Raw genomic sequence first — 17,887 nt, 5'->3', positions numbered from 1 at the left:
ACTGCACTCCAGCCTGGGCGACAGAGCGAGACTCCGTCTCAAAAATAAATAAATAAATAAATATGTGAATTTTTTTTTCCCCATCAGAGTTCACAGACACCCTGAATACCCCCAAGAGACTCAGGGACCCCAGGCTGAAGTTTACCTAAAAGTTCTTGTGGGGAGATAGCAATGGAAGTTATGTTGATGTCAAATCTCCCACAGTTCCCCTTATTGAGTACCTCTCTCCAGTGAGGGAGAAATTTTATTGAGCACTGACTGTGTTCCAGGCATGTCTAGGCTCTGGGAATACAGTAGCGGGGAAGACAGAAATGGTCTTACCCTTCAGGGTCTCCAGAGCTGGTAGGGGAGAGAATGTTAAGCACATCCTCCTGGGCTCTCTGTCTCCCATGCCCAGTATTACCAATTCAAGGAGTGTCTCATAGGTGCTTGTCCGCATGCAAAACTGCACCCAGACTCTTTTTTTTTTTTGAGACAGAGTCTCACTCAGTCACCAGGCTGGAGTGCAATGGCACAATCTTGGCTCACTGCAACCTCAGCCTCCCGGGTTCAAGTGATTCTCCTGCCTCAGCCTCCTGAGTAGCTGGGACTACAGGTGTACGCCCCCACACCTGGCTAATTTTTGTATTTTTAGTAGAGACAGGGTTTCACCATGTTGGCCAGGATGGTCTCAATCTCTTAACCTCGTGATCCGCCTGCCTCGGCCTCCCAAAGTGCTGGGATTACAGGTGTGAGCCACCGCACCCGGTTTTTTTTTTTTTTTTAGACAGAGTCTCACTCTGTCGCCCAGGCTGGAGTGCAGTGGGGTGCGATCTCTGCTCACTGCAAGCTCCGTCTCCCGGGTTCACACCATTCTCCTGCCTCAGCCTCCCGAGTAGCTGGGACTACAGGCGCCTGTCAGCACGCCTGGCTAATTTTTTGTATTTTTAGTAAAGACAGGGTTTCAGGCCGGGCGCGGTGGCTCACGCCTGTAATCCCAGCACTTTGGGAGGCCGAGGCGGGCGGATCACAAGGTCAGGAGATCGAGACCATTGTGAAACCCCGTCTCTACTAAAAAATAGAAAAAAATTAGCCGGGCGCAGTGGCGGGCGCCTGTAGTCCCAGCTACTCGGGAGGCTGAGGTAGGAGAATGGCGTGAACCCGGGAGGCGGAGCTTGCAGTGAGCCGAGATTGCGCCACTGCACTCCAGCCTGGGCGACAGAGCGAGACTCCGTCTCAAAAAAAAAAAAAAAAAAAAAAAAAAAAACAGGGTTTCACCATGTTAGCCAGGATGGTCTCGATCTCCTGACCTCATGATCTGCCCACCTTGGCCTCCCAAAGTGTTGGGATTACAGGCGTGAGCCACCATGCCTGGCCTTCTTTTGTTTTGTTTTGTTTTTTTTGGAGATGGGATTTCACTCTGTCACACAGGCTGGAGTACAGTGGCGCCATCTTAGCTCAAAGCAGCCTCCAGTTCTGGGCCTCAAGCAATCCTCCTGCCTCAGCCTCCCAAGTAGCTGGGACTACAGGCACACAACACTGCATTGAATTATTTTTTACATTTTTTTTTTTTAGAGACAGGGTCTCACTATGTTACCCAGACTGGTCCCTGACTCCTAGGTTTAAGAGATTGTCCCAATTTGGCCCCCCAAAGTGGTGGGATTACAGGCGTGAGTCACTGTGACTGGGCTTTGGTGATCATCTGATCAATGTTTTGTTTTGTTTTTTTTTTGAGACAGGGTCTCAGTCTGCCACCCAGGCTGGAGTGTAGCGGTGTGATCACTAATCACTGTAGCCTTGACCTCCTGGGCTCAAGTGATCCTCCCACCGCAGCCTCCCAAGTAGCTGGGACTGCAGGTGCATGCCACCATGCCTGGCTAATCTCATTTTTTTTTTTCTTTTGTAGAGATGATGTCTTGCTATGTTGACCAGGCTGGTTTCAAACTCCTGGCCTCAAGCAATCCTCCTGCCTTGGCTTCCCAAGGTGTTGGAATTATAGGCGTGAGGTACCATGCCTGGCTTGATCAATGTCTTAAAATAACCTCCATCAAAATGGGTTTGATGGTTCCCATTTTACAGATGAGAAAACTGAGGCTCAGAGAAGGTAATGGCTGAAGCATTCAGACTTCCAGGGCTGCAGATGGGTGAATTTGGCCACTTAGAGAGAGGTGCAGTTGGCCCCTTTCTTCTTCAGTGAAAGAAACAGGCCGGGTGTGGTGGCTCATGCCTATAATCCCGGCACTTTGGGAGGCTGAGGTGGGAGGACTGCTTGAGCCCAGGCGTTTAAGACCAGCCCTGGCAACATAGTGAGATCCCATCTCTACAAAAATTAAAAATAAAGAAAAAACGAGCCAGGCATGGCAGCATGTGCCTGTAGTCCCTGCTACTCAGGAGGCTGAGATGGATCGATCACTGGAGCCCAAGAGGTTGAGACTAGTGAGCTATGATCGCACCACTGCACTCCAGCCTGGGCAACAGAGAGAGACCCTATCCTGAAAAAAATTTTTTTTTCTTTTTTGAGACGGAGTCTCGCTCTGTCTCCCAGGCTGGAGTGCAGTGGCCGGATCTCAGCTCACTGCAAGCTCCGCCTCCCGGGTTTACGCCATTCTCCTGCCTCAGCCTCCCGAGTAGCTGGGACAACATTAGCTGGGACTACAGGCACCCACCACCTCGCCCGGCTAGTTTTTTGTACTTTTTAGTAGAGACGGGGTTTCACCGTGTCAGCCAGGATGGTCTCGATCTCCTGACCTCGTGATCCGCCTGTCTTGGCCTCCCAAAGTACTGGGATTACAGGCTTGAGCCACCGTGCCCGACCTCGAAAACGTTTTTTAAAAAACGAAAGAAATATATTCCAGTAAAAGTCCAAGTTTTTTTCTACTTTTCCTCTCCACCACCTCCCCTAGAAGCCTCCACCTACAAGCCTATCCATTCTGTTTTCCACTTTTTTTTTTCTTTTTGGAGACAGAGTCTCGCTCTGTCGCCCAGGCTGGAGTGAAGTGGCGCGATCTTGACTCACTGCAACCTCCACCTCCTGGGTTCAAGCAATTCTCCTACTTCAGCCTCCTGAGTAGCTGGGATTACAGCTGTGTGCCGCCACGCCCGGCTAATTTTTGTATTTTTAGTAGAGACGGGGTTTCACCATGTCGGCCAGGCTGGTCTCGAACTCCTGGCCTCAAGTAATCTGCCTACCTTGGCCTACCAAAGTGCTGGGATTACAGGCATGAGCCACTGTGCCTGGCCTCTGTTTTCCACTTTTGCACACATATCCACAGATCCATGAACATGATACTGAATATTCTTTGATCTGATTTTCCGTTTTAATTCACATAGGACAGAGGTCAGCAAACTGTTCTTTATAAAAGACCAGACAATAAATATTTTTGCTGGGTGAGGTGGCTCACACTTGTAATCCCAGCACTTTGGGAGGCTGAGGCGGGCAGATCATGAGGTCAGGAGTTCAAGACCAGCCTGGCCAACACGGTGAAACTCCATCTCTACTAAAGATACAAAACATTAGCCAGGTATGGTGGCTCACACCTGTAATCCTAGCTACTGGGGAGGCTGAGGCAGGAGAATCGCTTGAACCTGGGAGGCGGAGGTTGCAGTGAGCCGAGATCATACCACTGCACTCCAGCCTGAGCGACAGGGTGAGACTCCGCCTCAAAAAATATATACATATGTATATTTTTTCATAATTATGGCCAGACATAGTCTCTGTCCCAACTTCCTAATGCTGCCATTACTGTCATAGGTGACATGTAAATAAATGAGTGTGGTTATGTTCCAATAAAACTTTATTTACAAAAACAGACAGTGGGCCGAACATGGCTCACAGACCATGGTGCGCTGACCCTTGACATAGATGGTGTCAATATTTAGCTGTATTCCACTGTCAACACATCTTTGACATTTTCCCAACATATGTATCCTGTATGATATTCCAAAACAGGCATTGCTACCTTAAAATGCGGTGGTTATGAGCACCATGGAGAGAACTTGACTCTTTTGAGTCCAAATTCTTTCTTTATTTATTTTTTTTAGACAGAGTCTTGCTCTGTTGCCCAAGCTGGAGTGCAGTGGCCTGATCTTGGTTCACTGCAACCTCTGCATCCCGGGCTAAGTTATTCTTGTGCCTCAGATTCCCAAGTAGCTGGGATTACAGGCGTGTGCCACCACACCCAGCTATTTTTTTTTGTTGTTGTTGTTTTTTTTTTGAGACGAAGTCTCCCTCTGTCGCCCAGGCTGGAGTGCAGTGGCCGGATCTCAGCTCACTGCAAAGTTCCGCCTCCTGGGTTTACGCCATTCTCCTGCCTCAGCCTCCCGAGTAGCTGGGACTACACTAGCTGGGACTACAGGCGCCGCCACCTTGCCCGGTTAGTTTTTTGTATTTTTTAGTAGAGACGGGGTTTCACCGTCTTAGCCAGGATGGTCTCGATCTCCTGACCTCGTGATCCACCCGTCTCAGCCTCCCAAAGTGCTGGGATTACAGGCTTGAGCCACAGCGCCCGGCCTGTTTTTTGTATTTTTAATAGAGAGAGGGTTTTACCATGTTGGCCAGGCGGGTCTCGAACTCCTGACCTCAAGTGACCTGCCTGCCTTGGCCTCCCAAAGTGCTGAGATTACAGGCGTAAGGCACCGCGCCTGGCCTGAGTTCAGATCACTACTTAGCTATTAGTAGCTGAGGTGGGGCTGAGGGTGAGCTCTCTGGGTTACACCTCAGTTTCCCTGGAGATAATAGCATCTATCAGATGGGATTGGGAAGATGATTAGGAGAGAGCCAGGTGCAGTGGCTCTCACCTATAATCCCAGGGCTTTGGGAGGCTGAGTGGGAGGATCGCTTGAGCCCAGGAGTTTGAGACCAGCCTAGGCAACATAGCAAGACCCACATCTGTGTATATATGTATAAAAAACATTTAGCTTAGTGAGGTGGTGCACGCCTGTAGTTCCCAGATACTCAAGAGGATGAGGTGGGACCCGGTGTGGTGGTTCACACCTGTAACCTCAGCACTTTGGGAGGCCGAGGCGGGCGGATCACGAGGTCAGGAGATCGAGACCATCCTGGCTAACACGGTGAAACCCCGTCTCTACTAAAAAAACCAAAAAAATTAGCCGGGCGCGGTGGCGGGCGCCTGTAGTCCCAGCTACTCGGGAGGCTGAGGCAGGAGAATGGCGTGAACCTGGGAGGCGGAGCTTGCAGTCCACTGCACTCCAGCCTGGACGACAGAGAGAGACTCCGTCTCAAAAAAAAAAAAAAAAAAGAAAAAGATTCTTATACTTGGGTGCATATGAATTCAACTTCAATACGGATTAACAAAGAGAAAGTAACATGGGGTTGGTGACGGGGAGAATGAACCCTCATGTACTTAGGGTAGGACTGAAAAGACTGACAATGATTTGGCCTCCATTCCGGCAGTATTTGGTAAGACTGAGAATGTATCGTCTCCATGTCCCTGGGAGAAGTCCCTGAAGTTCCCCTTCTCTGTAGCTGCCGTAGAGAAACACTGTAGATGTCACTTGATTTTTTTCAGAGATGGTATCTTGCTCTGTTGCCCAGGCTGGAGTGTAGTAGTACAATCTTGGCTCACTACAGTCTCAAACTCCTGGGCTCAAGTGACCCTCCCACCTTACCATGGCTGGCTAACTTAAAAAATTTTTTTTTCTGTAGTCTTGGGGTCTTGCTATGTTGTCCAGGCCGGTTTCAAACTCCTGGCCTCAAGTGATCCATCCACCTCGACCTCCCAAAGTGTTGGTATTACAGGCATGAGCCACTGTGCCAGGACTGCCAGCATCTTGATCTTGGACTTCCCAGCCTCCAGAACTGTGAGAAATACATTTCTGTTGCTCATAAATTATCCAGCCTGGCCAGGCATTTTGGGAGGATGTGGTGGGAGGATCGCTTGAGCTCAGAAGTTCAAGATCAGCCTGGGCAACACAGCAAGACACTATCTCTACAAAATAAATAAATGAATAAATAAATTACCCTGCCTAAGGTATTTCTGTTCTAGCAGCAGGGACAGATGAAGACACACACGTATACACACACGGCCTGTATGCAGTTGTGGGTGAAGTTTATTAAGGCAATACTGAATGCCAGAGCATTTCAACAAGGCTTGCCAGACAGGCCCCAGCACCCTTCTATACTACACTGAGGCTTAGAAGCTCCATGTTCCACCCCATCCCCAGGACGCCCACTTAGACCAGAAATCCAAGTCCATTAGCTATAGGCTGATATCCAGGGACACTGGTGTAAACAAAGAAGTGGGATATGAACTATATCCCTGACTTTTTTTTTTCTTTCAGACTAAGTCTCGCTCTTGTCCCCCAGGCTGGAGTGCAATGGCGTGATCTTGGCTCACTGCAACCTCCACCTCTTGGGTTCAAGTGATTCTCTTGCCTCAGCCTCCCGAGTAGCTGGGATTACAGGCGCACACCACCACGCCTGGCTCATTTTTATTTTTTTGTATTTTTAGTAGAGACGGGGTTTCACCATGTTGGCCTGGCTGGTCTTGAACTCCTGACCTCAGGTGATCCGCCCGCCTCGGCCTCCCAAAGTGCTGGGATTACAGGCGTGAACCACCGCACCCGGCCTATATTCCTGACTTTTAACAAGGAAAAAAAAATTCTGTGGGGGAGAACTTCCCTGAACAAATATTTTTCTGGATCTCTCTCTCTACTGACTGATAGGGTGAGGCTCAGAACAGGCTTCCTCCAAGCTCAGAGAGACCGGAAGATTGGCCAGCTGGATGATGCCCCAGTTTTGAGACCCTTAGCTTCCCAAGCAGACAGCACAGAAGAGCTGGTGGAATGGCTAGAAAATCGGTTTGAAAGGAGCCCTGGGTTGAAGACTCCAGAGCAGAGCGGCAGCATAGAGATGGGGCCCGCTGACTCCTGTCCTCTCCCCCTACTTCTTCTCCTCTGGGGCTTTCTCAGTGATTCCAGGGGCAAAGGGTCCCACGAGCCACGTGACAGGTGTGTTCTGGGCCACGTATTCCACCATGTGGTCCAGAGCCTCGCGGGCGCTGGTGACGCGCTCTCGACTCTGGGCCAGGATGCTGCTGGACAGGTCCTGGAAGGAGTGGATGCTGGAAAAGGTAGCTTGGAGGTCCTCCACCTGGTGGCGGGCCTGCTGTACCTGGTCCTTCACATTGGTGGGGAGGCCCTGAATGCTGGACCCCAGGGAGGTACAGGTGGCCTGCAGCTGCTGGGCAATGTCCCGGAACATGGTGAGCGCCCGGGACTCGACCTGCTGAGAAGGGAGGTAGGGACACCAATCAGGACCATTTGTTTCAGGAAAGGCAACTGGAGCTAAGCCAGGGAAAGACGGGTTCTACCACTAACCTTAGGGAAAACCCTTTCCATAGGTGAAATTTTTTTTTTTTTTTTTTTTTTTGAGACAGAGTCTCATCCTGTCGCCCAGGCTGGAGTGCAGTGGTGCCATCTCGGCTCACTAAAAGCTCCGCCTCCCGGGTTCACACCATTCTCCTGCCTCAGCCTCCTCAGTAGCTGGGACTACAGGTCCCCGCCACCATACCTGGCTAATTTTTTGTATTTTAGTAGAGACGGGGTTTCACCGTGTTAGCCAGGATGGTCTCCATCTCCTGACCTCGTGATCCACCCGCCTCGGCCTCCCAAAGTGCTGGGATTACAGGCGTGAGCCACCAAGCCCGGCTCTTTTTTTTTTTTTTTTTTTTTTTTGAGATAAGAGCCTTGCTCTGTTGCCCAGGCTGGAATACAGTGGCATGATTTTGGCTCACTGCAACCTCCGCCTCCTGGGTCCAAGCAATTCTCTTGCCTCAGCCTCCCAAGTAGCTGGGACTACAGACGCATGCCACCACGCCCAGCTAAATTTTGTATTTTTAGTATAGATGGGGCTTCACCATGTTGGTCAGGCTGGTCTTGAACTCTTCACCTCAAGTGATCTGCTCTCCTCAGCCTCCCAAAGTGCTGAGATTACAGGCATGAGCCACTGTGCCCAGCCTCTTTTCTTTTACTTAGAAACAGGATCTCACTCTGTTGCCCAGGCTGGAATGCAGTGGTGTGATCATAGCTTACTGCAGCCTCTAATTTCTGAGCTCAAGTTATCCTCTCATTTCAGCCTCCTGAGTAGCTGGGACTACAGGCACTCACTACCATGCCCAGCTACATTTTTAAAATTTTCTGTAGAGCCAGGATCTCACTAAGTTGCCCAGATCTTAAACTCCTGGGCCCAAGTGATCTGCCCACTTCAGCCTCCCAAAATGGTGGATTTACAGGCATGAGCCATTGCATTCGGCCACCAGTCAAATTTTTTTAAAAGCACAGACAAATCACCAAAGAAGATACAGGGAGAGCACATGAAAAGCTGTTTGACATTGTAAGTCATTAAGGAAATGCAAATCAAAATCATAAGGAGGCCTGGCATGGTGGCTCATGCCTGTAATCCCAGCACTTTGGGAGGCTGAGGCGGGTGGAGGTTAGGAGTTCAGCCTGACCAACGTGGTAAAACCCCCATCTATACTAAAGATACAGTTACTTTGGAAAACAGTCTAGCGGTTCCTCAAAATGTTAAACCATAGAATTATCATATGACTCAGCAATTCTAGTTGTGGGTATATGCACAAGAGAAACGGAAACATACGTCCACACACAGAGACGTGCACACAGGGGCAAGGCAAAAAGTAGAAACAACTCAAGTGTCCTTCGGTTGATGAATGGGTGAAGAGAATGTGATCCATCCATACAACAGAATGCGACTCAACCACGGAAAGTCACAGGGATCTGACCCAGGCCACAGCGTGGATGAGCCCCAAGGACGTCACGTTCAGCGTGAGAACCCAGACACAAAAGGCCAAACAGGGTGGGATCCCATTCCTATGAAATGTCCAGGGCAGGCCCATCCACAGAGACAGGAGGGGATACGTGGTCGGGAGGAGGAGAAAATGGGGCAGTGGTTGCTGATGGGAAAAGGGTTTCTTTTTAGGGGCATGAGATGAGATAGGGATAGTTGTGCAATGCTAAGAACCAGTGATGTGTATGCTTTTTTTTTTTTTTTTGAGACGGAGTCTCGCTCTGTGGCCCAGGCTGGAGTGCAGTGGCACGATCTCGGCTCACTGCAAGCTCCGCCTCCCGGGTTCACGCCATTCTCCTGCCTCAGCCTCCCGAGTAGCTGGGACTACAGGCGCCCGCCACCACGCCTGGCTAATTTTTTATATTTTTAGTAGAGATGGGGTTTCACCGTGTTAGCCAGGATGGTCTCGATCTCCTGACCTCATGATCCGCCTGCCTCGGCCTCCCGAAGTGCTGGGATTACAGGCGTGAGCCACCACGCCTGGCTGATGTGCATGCTTTAAATGCATGAGTTGTATGGTATGAAAATGATATCTCAATAAAACTGTTAAAAAAAAAAAAAAAAAAAAAAAAAGGCTGGGTGCGGTGGCTCACGCCTGTAATCCCAGCACTTTGAGAGGCCAAGGCGGGCAGATCATGAGGTCAGGAGATTAAGACCATCCTGGCTAACATGGTGAAACCCCGTCTCTATTAAAAATACAAAAAAATTTGCCAGGCATGGGGGTGGGCGCCTGCAGTCCCAGCTACTTGGGAGGCTGAGGCAGGAGAATGGTGTGAACCCAGGAGGCAGAGCTTGCAGTGAGCCGAGATCGTGCCACTGCACTCCAGCCTGGACGACAGAGGAAGACTCCATCTCAAAAAAAAAAAAATAAGAAAAAAATAACTGTTAAAAAATAAAAAGTAGAAGCCAGGCTAGGACAGCCTGGAAGAACTTTCTAGGCAGAAGTTGTAAACCGTTGGGTGAGAACACAGTTGAAATCAGGTCCCTGAAAATTTCCTTGGTCAGGGAGTGAGATGAGCAGAGACAGGATTTGAGACTAGCCTGTCCAACATGGTGAGACCCTGTCTCTACTAAAAATACAAAAATTAGGCCGGGTGCAGTGGCTCTGGTCTGTAATCCTAGGACTTTGGGAGGCCAAGACGGGAGAATCACTTGATGTTAGGAGTTCTAGACTGGCCTGGCAAACATGGCAGAACCCTGTCTCTACTACAAATACAAAAAAATTAGCCGGGTGTGGTTGCGGGCGCCTGTAGTCCCAGCTACTTGGGAGACTGAGGCAGGAGAATTGCTTGAACCCAGGAGATAGAGGCTACAGTGAGTCGAGATCACGCCGCTGTACTGCAGCTTGGGTGATGGAGTGAGACTCTGTCTCAAAAATAAATAAATAAATAAAATTAGCTGGGGGTGGTGGCAGGTGCCTGTAGTCCTGGCTACTCGGGAGGCTGAGGCAGGAGAATCGCTTGAACCCAGGAGGCAGAGCTTGCAGTGAGCCAAGATTACGACATTGCACTCCAGCCTGGGTGACAGAGTGAGACTCTATCTCAAAAAAAAAAAAAAAAGTACACACTGGGAGGTAGGGTTTTGCCCAGAGCCCTGGCAGCTGGAGGACTCTGGACTTGAGCCAGGGATTATGGGAAGGTGCCCACGTGAGAGAGATAAGATCTGGTTTTCTCATTTGAAAGGTCATTCTGGCTGCTGTGCTTAGCAGTGGAGGAAACAGGAAACAGTTTTAGGCTGCAGGCGGTCCAGTTCTGCCTCCTGAACAATTTGCATTTATAGAGATAGCCACGATATCTTTATACATCTCACTTTTGTAGCCTTTACTATGTGCTTTCAATATGATCTCATTTCAGCTTTTTAAAAATTGATCTGTGGCTCACACCTGTAATCCCAGCACTTTGGGAGGCCGATGTGGGCAGATCACCTGAGATCAGGAGTTTGAGACCAGCCTGGCCAACATGGCAAACCCCGTGTCTACTAAAAAGTACAAAAATTAGCCGGGCGTGGTGGTGCATGCCTGTAATCCCAGCTACTCGGGAGGCTGAGACAGGAGAACCACTTGAATTCAGGAGGCAGAGGATGCAGTGAGCTGAGACTGCGCCACTGCACTCCAGCCTGGGCGACAGAGCAATAAATAAATAAACAAATAGGCTGGGCGCAGTGGCTCATGCCTGTAATCCCAGCACTTTGGGAGGCTGGGGCAGGTGGATCATGAGGTCAGCAGATCGAGACCATCCTGGCTAACACGGTGAAACCCCGTCTCCACTAAAAATACAAAAAAAAATTAGCCGGGCGTGGTGGTGGGTGCCTGTAGTCCCAGCTACTCGGGAGGCTGAGGCCAGAGAATGGCGTGAACCTGGGAGGCGGAGCTTGCAGTGAGCTGAGATGACGCCACTGTACTCCAGCCTGGGCAACAGAGTGAGACTCTGTCTCAAAAAAATAAAAATAAAAACTGGGGTCAGGCGTGGTGGCTCATGCCTGTAATTCCAGTACTTTGGAAGGCCAAGGTGGGAGTATTGCTTGAGGCTAGGAGCTCAAGACCACCCTGGGCAACACAGTGAGACCCTGTCTCTACTAAAAATTAAAAACAAAATTAGCCAGGCACGGTGGCACGCGCCTGTGTTCCCAGCTACTCAGGAGGCTGAGGCGAGAGGATTGCCTGAGCCTGCAACAGTGAGGCCACAGTGAACTGTGATGGCATCACTGCACTCCAGCCAGTGTAACAGAGTGAGAACCTGTCTCAAAAATAAATAAACAAATATTTAAAAAATTGATATATAATCCACACACCATAAAACTCACCCTTTGAAGTGTACAATTCAGTGGTTTCTAGTATATTCACAAGGTTGTGCAAATACTACCTTCATCTAATTTCAGGACATTTTCGCTTTTTTGAGACAGAATCTCCCTCTGTTGCCCAGGCTGGAGTGCAGCGGCGCGATCTCGGCTCACTGCAACCTTCCTTTGCCCCTGGGGGGCTTAAGTGGGTGGTGGGACAGGCAGCGAGATCCATTAGAGAACACAAGAGGCCAAGGCTTGAGAGAGAGTGGAGGGGGCCGGAGGATACTAGTCAGAAGTTGCTACTAGGGGCCAGGCTCGGTGGCTCACGCTTGTAATCCCAGCACTTTGGGAGGCCGGAGAGGGGAGATCACTTGAGGTCAGGAGTTCAAGACCAGCCTGGACAACATGGTGAAACCCTGTCTCTACTAAAAATACATAAAAAATTAGCCAGGTGTGGTGGTGAGCTCCTATAATCCCAGCTACTAGGGAGGCTGAGGCAGGAGAATCACTTGAACCCAGGAGGTGAGCCAAGATCATGCCATTGTACTCCAGCCTGGGCGACAGAGCAACACTCTAAAAAAAAAAAAAAAAAAAGCCATACCCATGCAGGCCCAAGAGGAGAAATCAAGGCAGGCTTCCTGGAGGAGGTGTCATTAGCTCCTGAAAGCGGGTGAGGCTGGGGAAAGCACTCGAAGCAGGTAGGCCCATGAAGCAGAGGTGTAGAGAGTGGCATCGGGACTCCAAGTACCCCAGGCCACCCCCCAGTCCCTCATGGGTACCTCTGGCTTGGGCGGTTCCTTCTCGGGGCCCTGGAGCTGCTTCTGGTTCCAGCTGAGCCACATCTGGTGCAGCTTCTCCTGGCCTTCCACCAGCTTCTGATCAACGCCTTGCTTGACAGTTTCCATCTGGGGCAGGGGAGAGAGAGGTGAGGGAAGGAGGCTCCCCTGGGAGAGGCGGGATTCCAGAGGGAACCCAGGGAATCCATCATCTGACTTACATGATGGTCTAGAAAAGAGAAAGGGAGGGAGGAAGGGTTTCCTGGCTATGGTGAGCTCTGGGGCCTTTAGTTTAATCACTGACACACTCATGCTCTGTGTGGTCGGTAGGAAGAGTGGCCACACGTCCCCTGTAGCTCCTCCCATTGCCTCAATTTCTCCTGCGTTTACAAGGGAGCCTGGACATGTGGCTGGCTTTGGCCAATGGGAGATGAGCAGACGGAACTAGCAAAGGCTTAAAAAGTACTTGTAGGCTGGCCACGGTGACTCACGCCTATAATCCCAGCACTTTGGGAGGCCGAGACGGGCGGATCACGAGGTCGGGAGATCGAGACCATCCTGGCTAACACGGTGAAACCCCGTCTCTACTAAAAATACAAAAATTAGCTGGGCGCGGTGGCGGGCGCCTGTAGTCCCAGCTACACGGGAGGCTGAGGCAGGAGAATGGCGTGAACCCGGGAGGCGGAGCTTACAGTGAGTAGAGATCGTGCCACTGCACTCCAGCCTGGGCGACAGAGCGAGACTCCGTTTCAAAAAAAAACAAAAAAACAAAAAAAACCCAAAGTGCTTGTAGGCTGGCCACAGTGGCTCACGCCCGTAATCCCAGCACCTTGGGAGGTTGAGGTGAGTGGATCACCTGGGCTCAGGAGTTGGGAGACCAGCCTGACCAACATGGTGAAACCCTGTCTCTACTAAAAATACAAAAATTAGCCGGGCGTGGTGGTGCGCATCTGTAATCCCAGCTACTCGGGAGGCTGGCGCACGAGAATCACTTGAACCTGGGTGAAGGAGGGTGCAGTGAGACGAGATTGCGCCACTCCACTCCACCCTGGGTGACAGAGCCACGCTCAGTCTCAAAAAAAAAAAAAAAAAAAAAAAAAAGGGCTTATAATGAAATATGATTCAGCCTTCCAAAGGAATGAAGCAGGGTCACTTCTGCAATCCCAGTGCTTTGGGAGGCCAAGGCGGGAGGATCATGAGCTCAGGAGCTCCACAACAGCCTGGGCAATACAGTGAGACCTCATTTTTATATATTACATAAAGTTTAAGAGAAAAGAAAAATAAATAAAGACGAATGATGGCAGACATATGCTCCAAGATGGGTGAACCTCAGAGGCTGCAGTGAGCCATGATCATGCACTCCAGCCTGGGAAACACAGTGAGACCCTGTCTCTAAAAAAAAAAAAAAAAAAAAAAAAAAAAAAAAAAAAAAGGCAATTAAAGGTAAATGAAGCTATCTATTAGGGTGGGCTCCAATCCATAAAGGGTTGGGCTCCTTAAATGAGGCGATTAGAGCTGGGCACGGTGGCTCATGTCTGTAATTCCAGCACTTTGGGAGGCTGAGGCGGGCAGATCACTTGAGGTCAGGAGTTCAAGACCAGCCCAGCCAACACAGTGAAACCCCGTCTCTACTAAAAATACAAAAATTAGTCAGGTGTGGTGGCAAGTGCCTGTGATTCCAGCTACTCGGGAGATGGAGGCCCAAGAATCACTTGAACCCGGGAAGTAGAGGTTGCAATGAGCTGAGATCACACCACTACACTCCTGCCTGGGCAACAGAGTGAGGCTCCGTCTCAAAAAAAAAAAAACAGATGGGGACACACACATACACAGAGGGAAGGGATGACCACGTGAAGACACGGAGAGAAGATGGCTGTCTACAAGTCAAGGAGAGAGGCCCCAAAAGGACACTCTGATCTTGGACTTCCAGCCTCCAGAAATGTGAGGAAATAAATATCTATTGTTTATATTTCCCAGACAGTGCGATTTTTTTTTTTTTTTTTTTTGAGATGGACTCTCACTCTGTTGCCCAGGCTGGAGAGCAGTGACATGATCTCGGCTCACTGCAATCTCTGCCGCCCGGGTTCAAGTGCTTCTCCTGCCTCAGCCTCCTGAGTAGCTGGGATTACAGGCGCCTGCCATTGTGCCTGGCTAATTTTTGTATTTTTAGTAGAGATGGGGTTTCAGCATGTTGGCCAGGCTGGTCTTGAATTCCTAACCTCGTGATCCACCCGCCTTGGCCTCCCAAAGTGCTGGGATTACAGGAATGAACCACCCCACCTGACTGCGATTTTTTTTTTTTTTTTTCTGAGATGGGGTCTTGCTCTGTTGACTAGGCTGGAGTGCAGTGGTACAATCATGGCTCGCTGCAGCCTCCAACATCTAGGCTCAAGCGATTCTCCTGCCTCAGCCTCCCAAGTAGCTGGGATTACAGGCATGTACCACCACACCCGGCTAATTGTTTTAAATTATTTTTTGTAGAGGTGGGGTCTTGCTGTATTGCCCAGGAGGGTCTCAAACCCCCGGACTCATGTGATCCTCCTGCCTTGGGCTCCCAAAGCACTTGAGGGACTCACACAAAGAGGTGTGAGCCGCTGTGCCCGGCCCCAGACACTGTGGTTTGTGGCAGCAGCCTGAGCAAATGAGTGTACAACCAGAGACAGTGCCAGGAGCAAGCGGGAATGGCCCCGCCAGCCTGCAGAGGGGTAGGCAGTAAGTCACTGAGCTCTGGGTGGGCGTCTGCTGTGGGGTGAAGGCTGCTGGCTCAGGGCCCCGACCCCCCGGAACCTCACCAGGCTTAGGGCCTGCGACAGCTGCAGCAGAGCCTCCTGTGCCCTCTGCCTGGTGGCTCGAAGCTTGCCCAGCGAGTGCTCATAGGCGTGCTGCCGCAGCCTCTCCGACAGGGAGCCCAGACGCACAAAGTAGCTCTGCTCCTGCCGCTGCTGCTGCATGGACGCGACGTCAAAGCCATCCAGGGATGTGGCGATGCGGGCTGCAAGGAAAAGGAGAAGGGTCTCTGTGAAGACCAGAACACACAGCTGGGCTCGTCCCATGCAGACGGTCCCAGGAATCACACTGTCCAGTTTATTTATTTATTTAGAGACGGAGTTTCGCTCTCTCACCCAGGTGGGAGTGCGGTGGTGTGATCTCAGCTCACTGCAACCTCTGCCTCCTGGGTTCAAGTGATTCTCCTGCCTCAGCCTCCTAAGTAACTGGGATTACAGGTACGCGCCACCATGCCCGGCTAATTTTTGTATTTTTAGTAGAGACGGGGTTTCACCATGTTGGCCAGCCTGGTCTCGAACTCCTAATCTCCAGTGAGTCATCCGAGTCGGCCTCCCAAAGTGCTGTGATTATAGGCGTGAGCCACCACACGCAGCCATGCTGTCCAGTTTATACCCCGGTTCTGCTTCTTATAAACCTTGAAGGCTGGCCAGGCGCAGTGGCTCAAGCCTGTAATCCCAGCACTTTGGGAGCCCGAGACGGGCGGATCACGAGGTCAGGAGATCGAGACCATCCTGGCTAACACGGTGAAACCCCGTCTCTACTTAAAAAAAAAATACAAAAAAAACTAGCCGGGCGAGGTGGCGGGCGCCTGTAGTCCCAGCTACTCGGGAGGCTGAGGCAGGAGAATGGTGTAAACCCGGGAGGCGGAGCTTTCAGTGAGCTGAGATCCGGCCACTGCACTCCAGCCTGGGTGACAGAGCGAGACTCTGTCTAAAATAAATAAATAAATAAATAAACCTCGAAGGCCCGGGAGCAAAGGATTCTGCCTTGGTTTTCCCTATCTGCAAAATGGGGATGAGGGAAGTCAAACCTCACAAGAATCAGAGACCTTAGACTAGCGGGAGGGTCTAACGATGGCCCGCAGGCCAGATCTGCCTTGGTCAACCTGTGAATATAGCCCTGAAGGTTCATTATGCAGTCCTGCAGAGCCAACAGCACTCCAGCCAGCAATGGATCGCATACACTACAGAGGTGCCAGAAGATTGTAACAGTGTCGGCCGGGCGCAATGGTTCATGCCTGTAATCCCAGCACTTTAGGAGACCAAGGCGGGCAGATCACTCGAGGCCACGAGTTCAAGACTAGCCTGGCCAACACGGAACAACCCCATCTCTACTAAAAATACAAAAATTAGCCAGGCTTGATGGCACTAGCCTGTAATCCCAGCTACTTGGGAGGCTGAGGCAGGAGAATCGCTTGAACCTGGGAGGTGGGGCTGCAGTGAGCCGAGATCTCACCACTGCACTCCAGCCTAGGTAAGAGTGAGATGCCATCTCAAAACAAAAAAAAGAGAATAATGACATTTCAGCCAACAACGGACCTCATATAGTGGTCCCATAAGATTATGATACCATATGTACCATATTTTTCCTGTACCTTTTTTTTTTGTTTTTTTTGAGAGGGAGTCTCACTCTGTCACCCAGACTGGAGTGCAGTGGCGGGATCTCAGCTCATCGCAAGCTCCGCCTCCCGGGTTCACGCCATTCTCCTGCCTCAGCCTCCCGAGTAGCTGGGACTACACCTGGCTAATCTTTTGTATTTTTAGTGGAGACAGGGTTTCACCGTGTTAGCCAGGATGGTCTTGATCTCCTGACCTCGTGATCTGCCCGCCTTGGCCTCCCAAAGTGCTGGGATTACAGGCATGAGCCACTGCTCCCGGCCTTTTTCCTGTACCTTTTCTTCTTTTTTTAGGCAGGGTCTCGATCTTTTGCCCAGGCTAGAGTGCAGTGGCATGATCTCAGCTTACTGCAGGCTCAACCGCCCAGCTTCAAGTTATCCTCCAACCTTGGCCTCCCGAGTAGCTGGGACTGCATGAAGCTGGGACTACGGCAAGACACCCGGCTAACTTTTGTATTTTTTGTAGAAATGGGGTCTCACTGCGTTGCCCAGGCTGGTCTTGAACTCCTGGACTCAAGCAATCTGCTCGCCTCAGCCTCCCAAAGTGCTAGGTTTACAGGTGTGAGCCATTGCACCTGGCTTCCCGTACCTTTTCTATGTTTAGATCTGTTTGTTTTGTTGGTTTTTATTTTTTGAAGTACGGTCTTGCTCTGTTGCCCAGGCTGGAGTGCAGCGGTGCGATCATAGCTCACTGTAGCCTTGAACTCCCAGACTCAAGTGATCCTTAGGCTCTCAAATAGCAACTGGGACTACAGGCGTGCACTAGCACACTCAGCTAATTTTTACATTTTTTGTAGAGACAGGGTCTCACTATGTTGTCCAGGCTGGTCAGGAACTCCTGGGCTTAACTGATCCTCCCGCCAGGTACGGTGGCTCAAGCCTGTAATCCCAGCACTTTGGGAGGCCGAGACGGGCGGATCACGAGGTCAGGAGATCGAGACCATCCTGGCGAACACGGTGAAACCCCGTCTCTACTAAAAAATACAAAAAAAACTAGCCGGGCGAGGTGGCGGGCGCCTGTAGTCCCAGCTACTCGGGAGGTTGAGGCAGGAGAATGGCGTAAACCCAGGAAGCGGAGCTTGCAGTGAGCTGAGATCCGGCCACTGCACTCCAGCCTGGGCG

At 50.7% G+C, this 17,887-nt stretch overlaps 1 protein-coding gene across 2 annotated transcripts in view; it reads right to left on the bottom strand.

Annotated features, from left to right (window-relative positions):
* Positions 1 to 6,030: 6,030 nt before the first annotated feature.
* Positions 6,031 to 17,887, bottom strand: part of PLIN3 (perilipin 3) — a 29,455-nt gene continuing 17,598 nt past the window's right edge. For both annotated transcript variants that reach the window (XM_037994540.2, XM_037994539.2), the window contains exons 6-8: positions 15,156 to 15,355; positions 12,367 to 12,492; positions 6,031 to 7,225 (exon numbers count right to left, since the gene is read on the bottom strand). In XM_037994540.2, the coding sequence (XP_037850468.2) occupies positions 6,881 to 7,225; positions 12,367 to 12,492; positions 15,156 to 15,355 (671 nt within the window). In that variant the 3' untranslated portion in view covers positions 6,031 to 6,880. The remainder of the gene's footprint in view (positions 7,226 to 12,366; positions 12,493 to 15,155; positions 15,356 to 17,887) is intronic.

The sequence above is a fragment of the Chlorocebus sabaeus genome, chromosome 6 (assembly GCF_047675955.1).
Source record: "Chlorocebus sabaeus isolate Y175 chromosome 6, mChlSab1.0.hap1, whole genome shotgun sequence".
Lineage (NCBI taxonomy): Eukaryota > Metazoa > Chordata > Mammalia > Primates > Cercopithecidae > Chlorocebus > Chlorocebus sabaeus.
The sequence above is the reverse complement of the archived record's forward strand: the minus strand, read 5'-3'. Positions and strand labels throughout refer to the sequence as shown.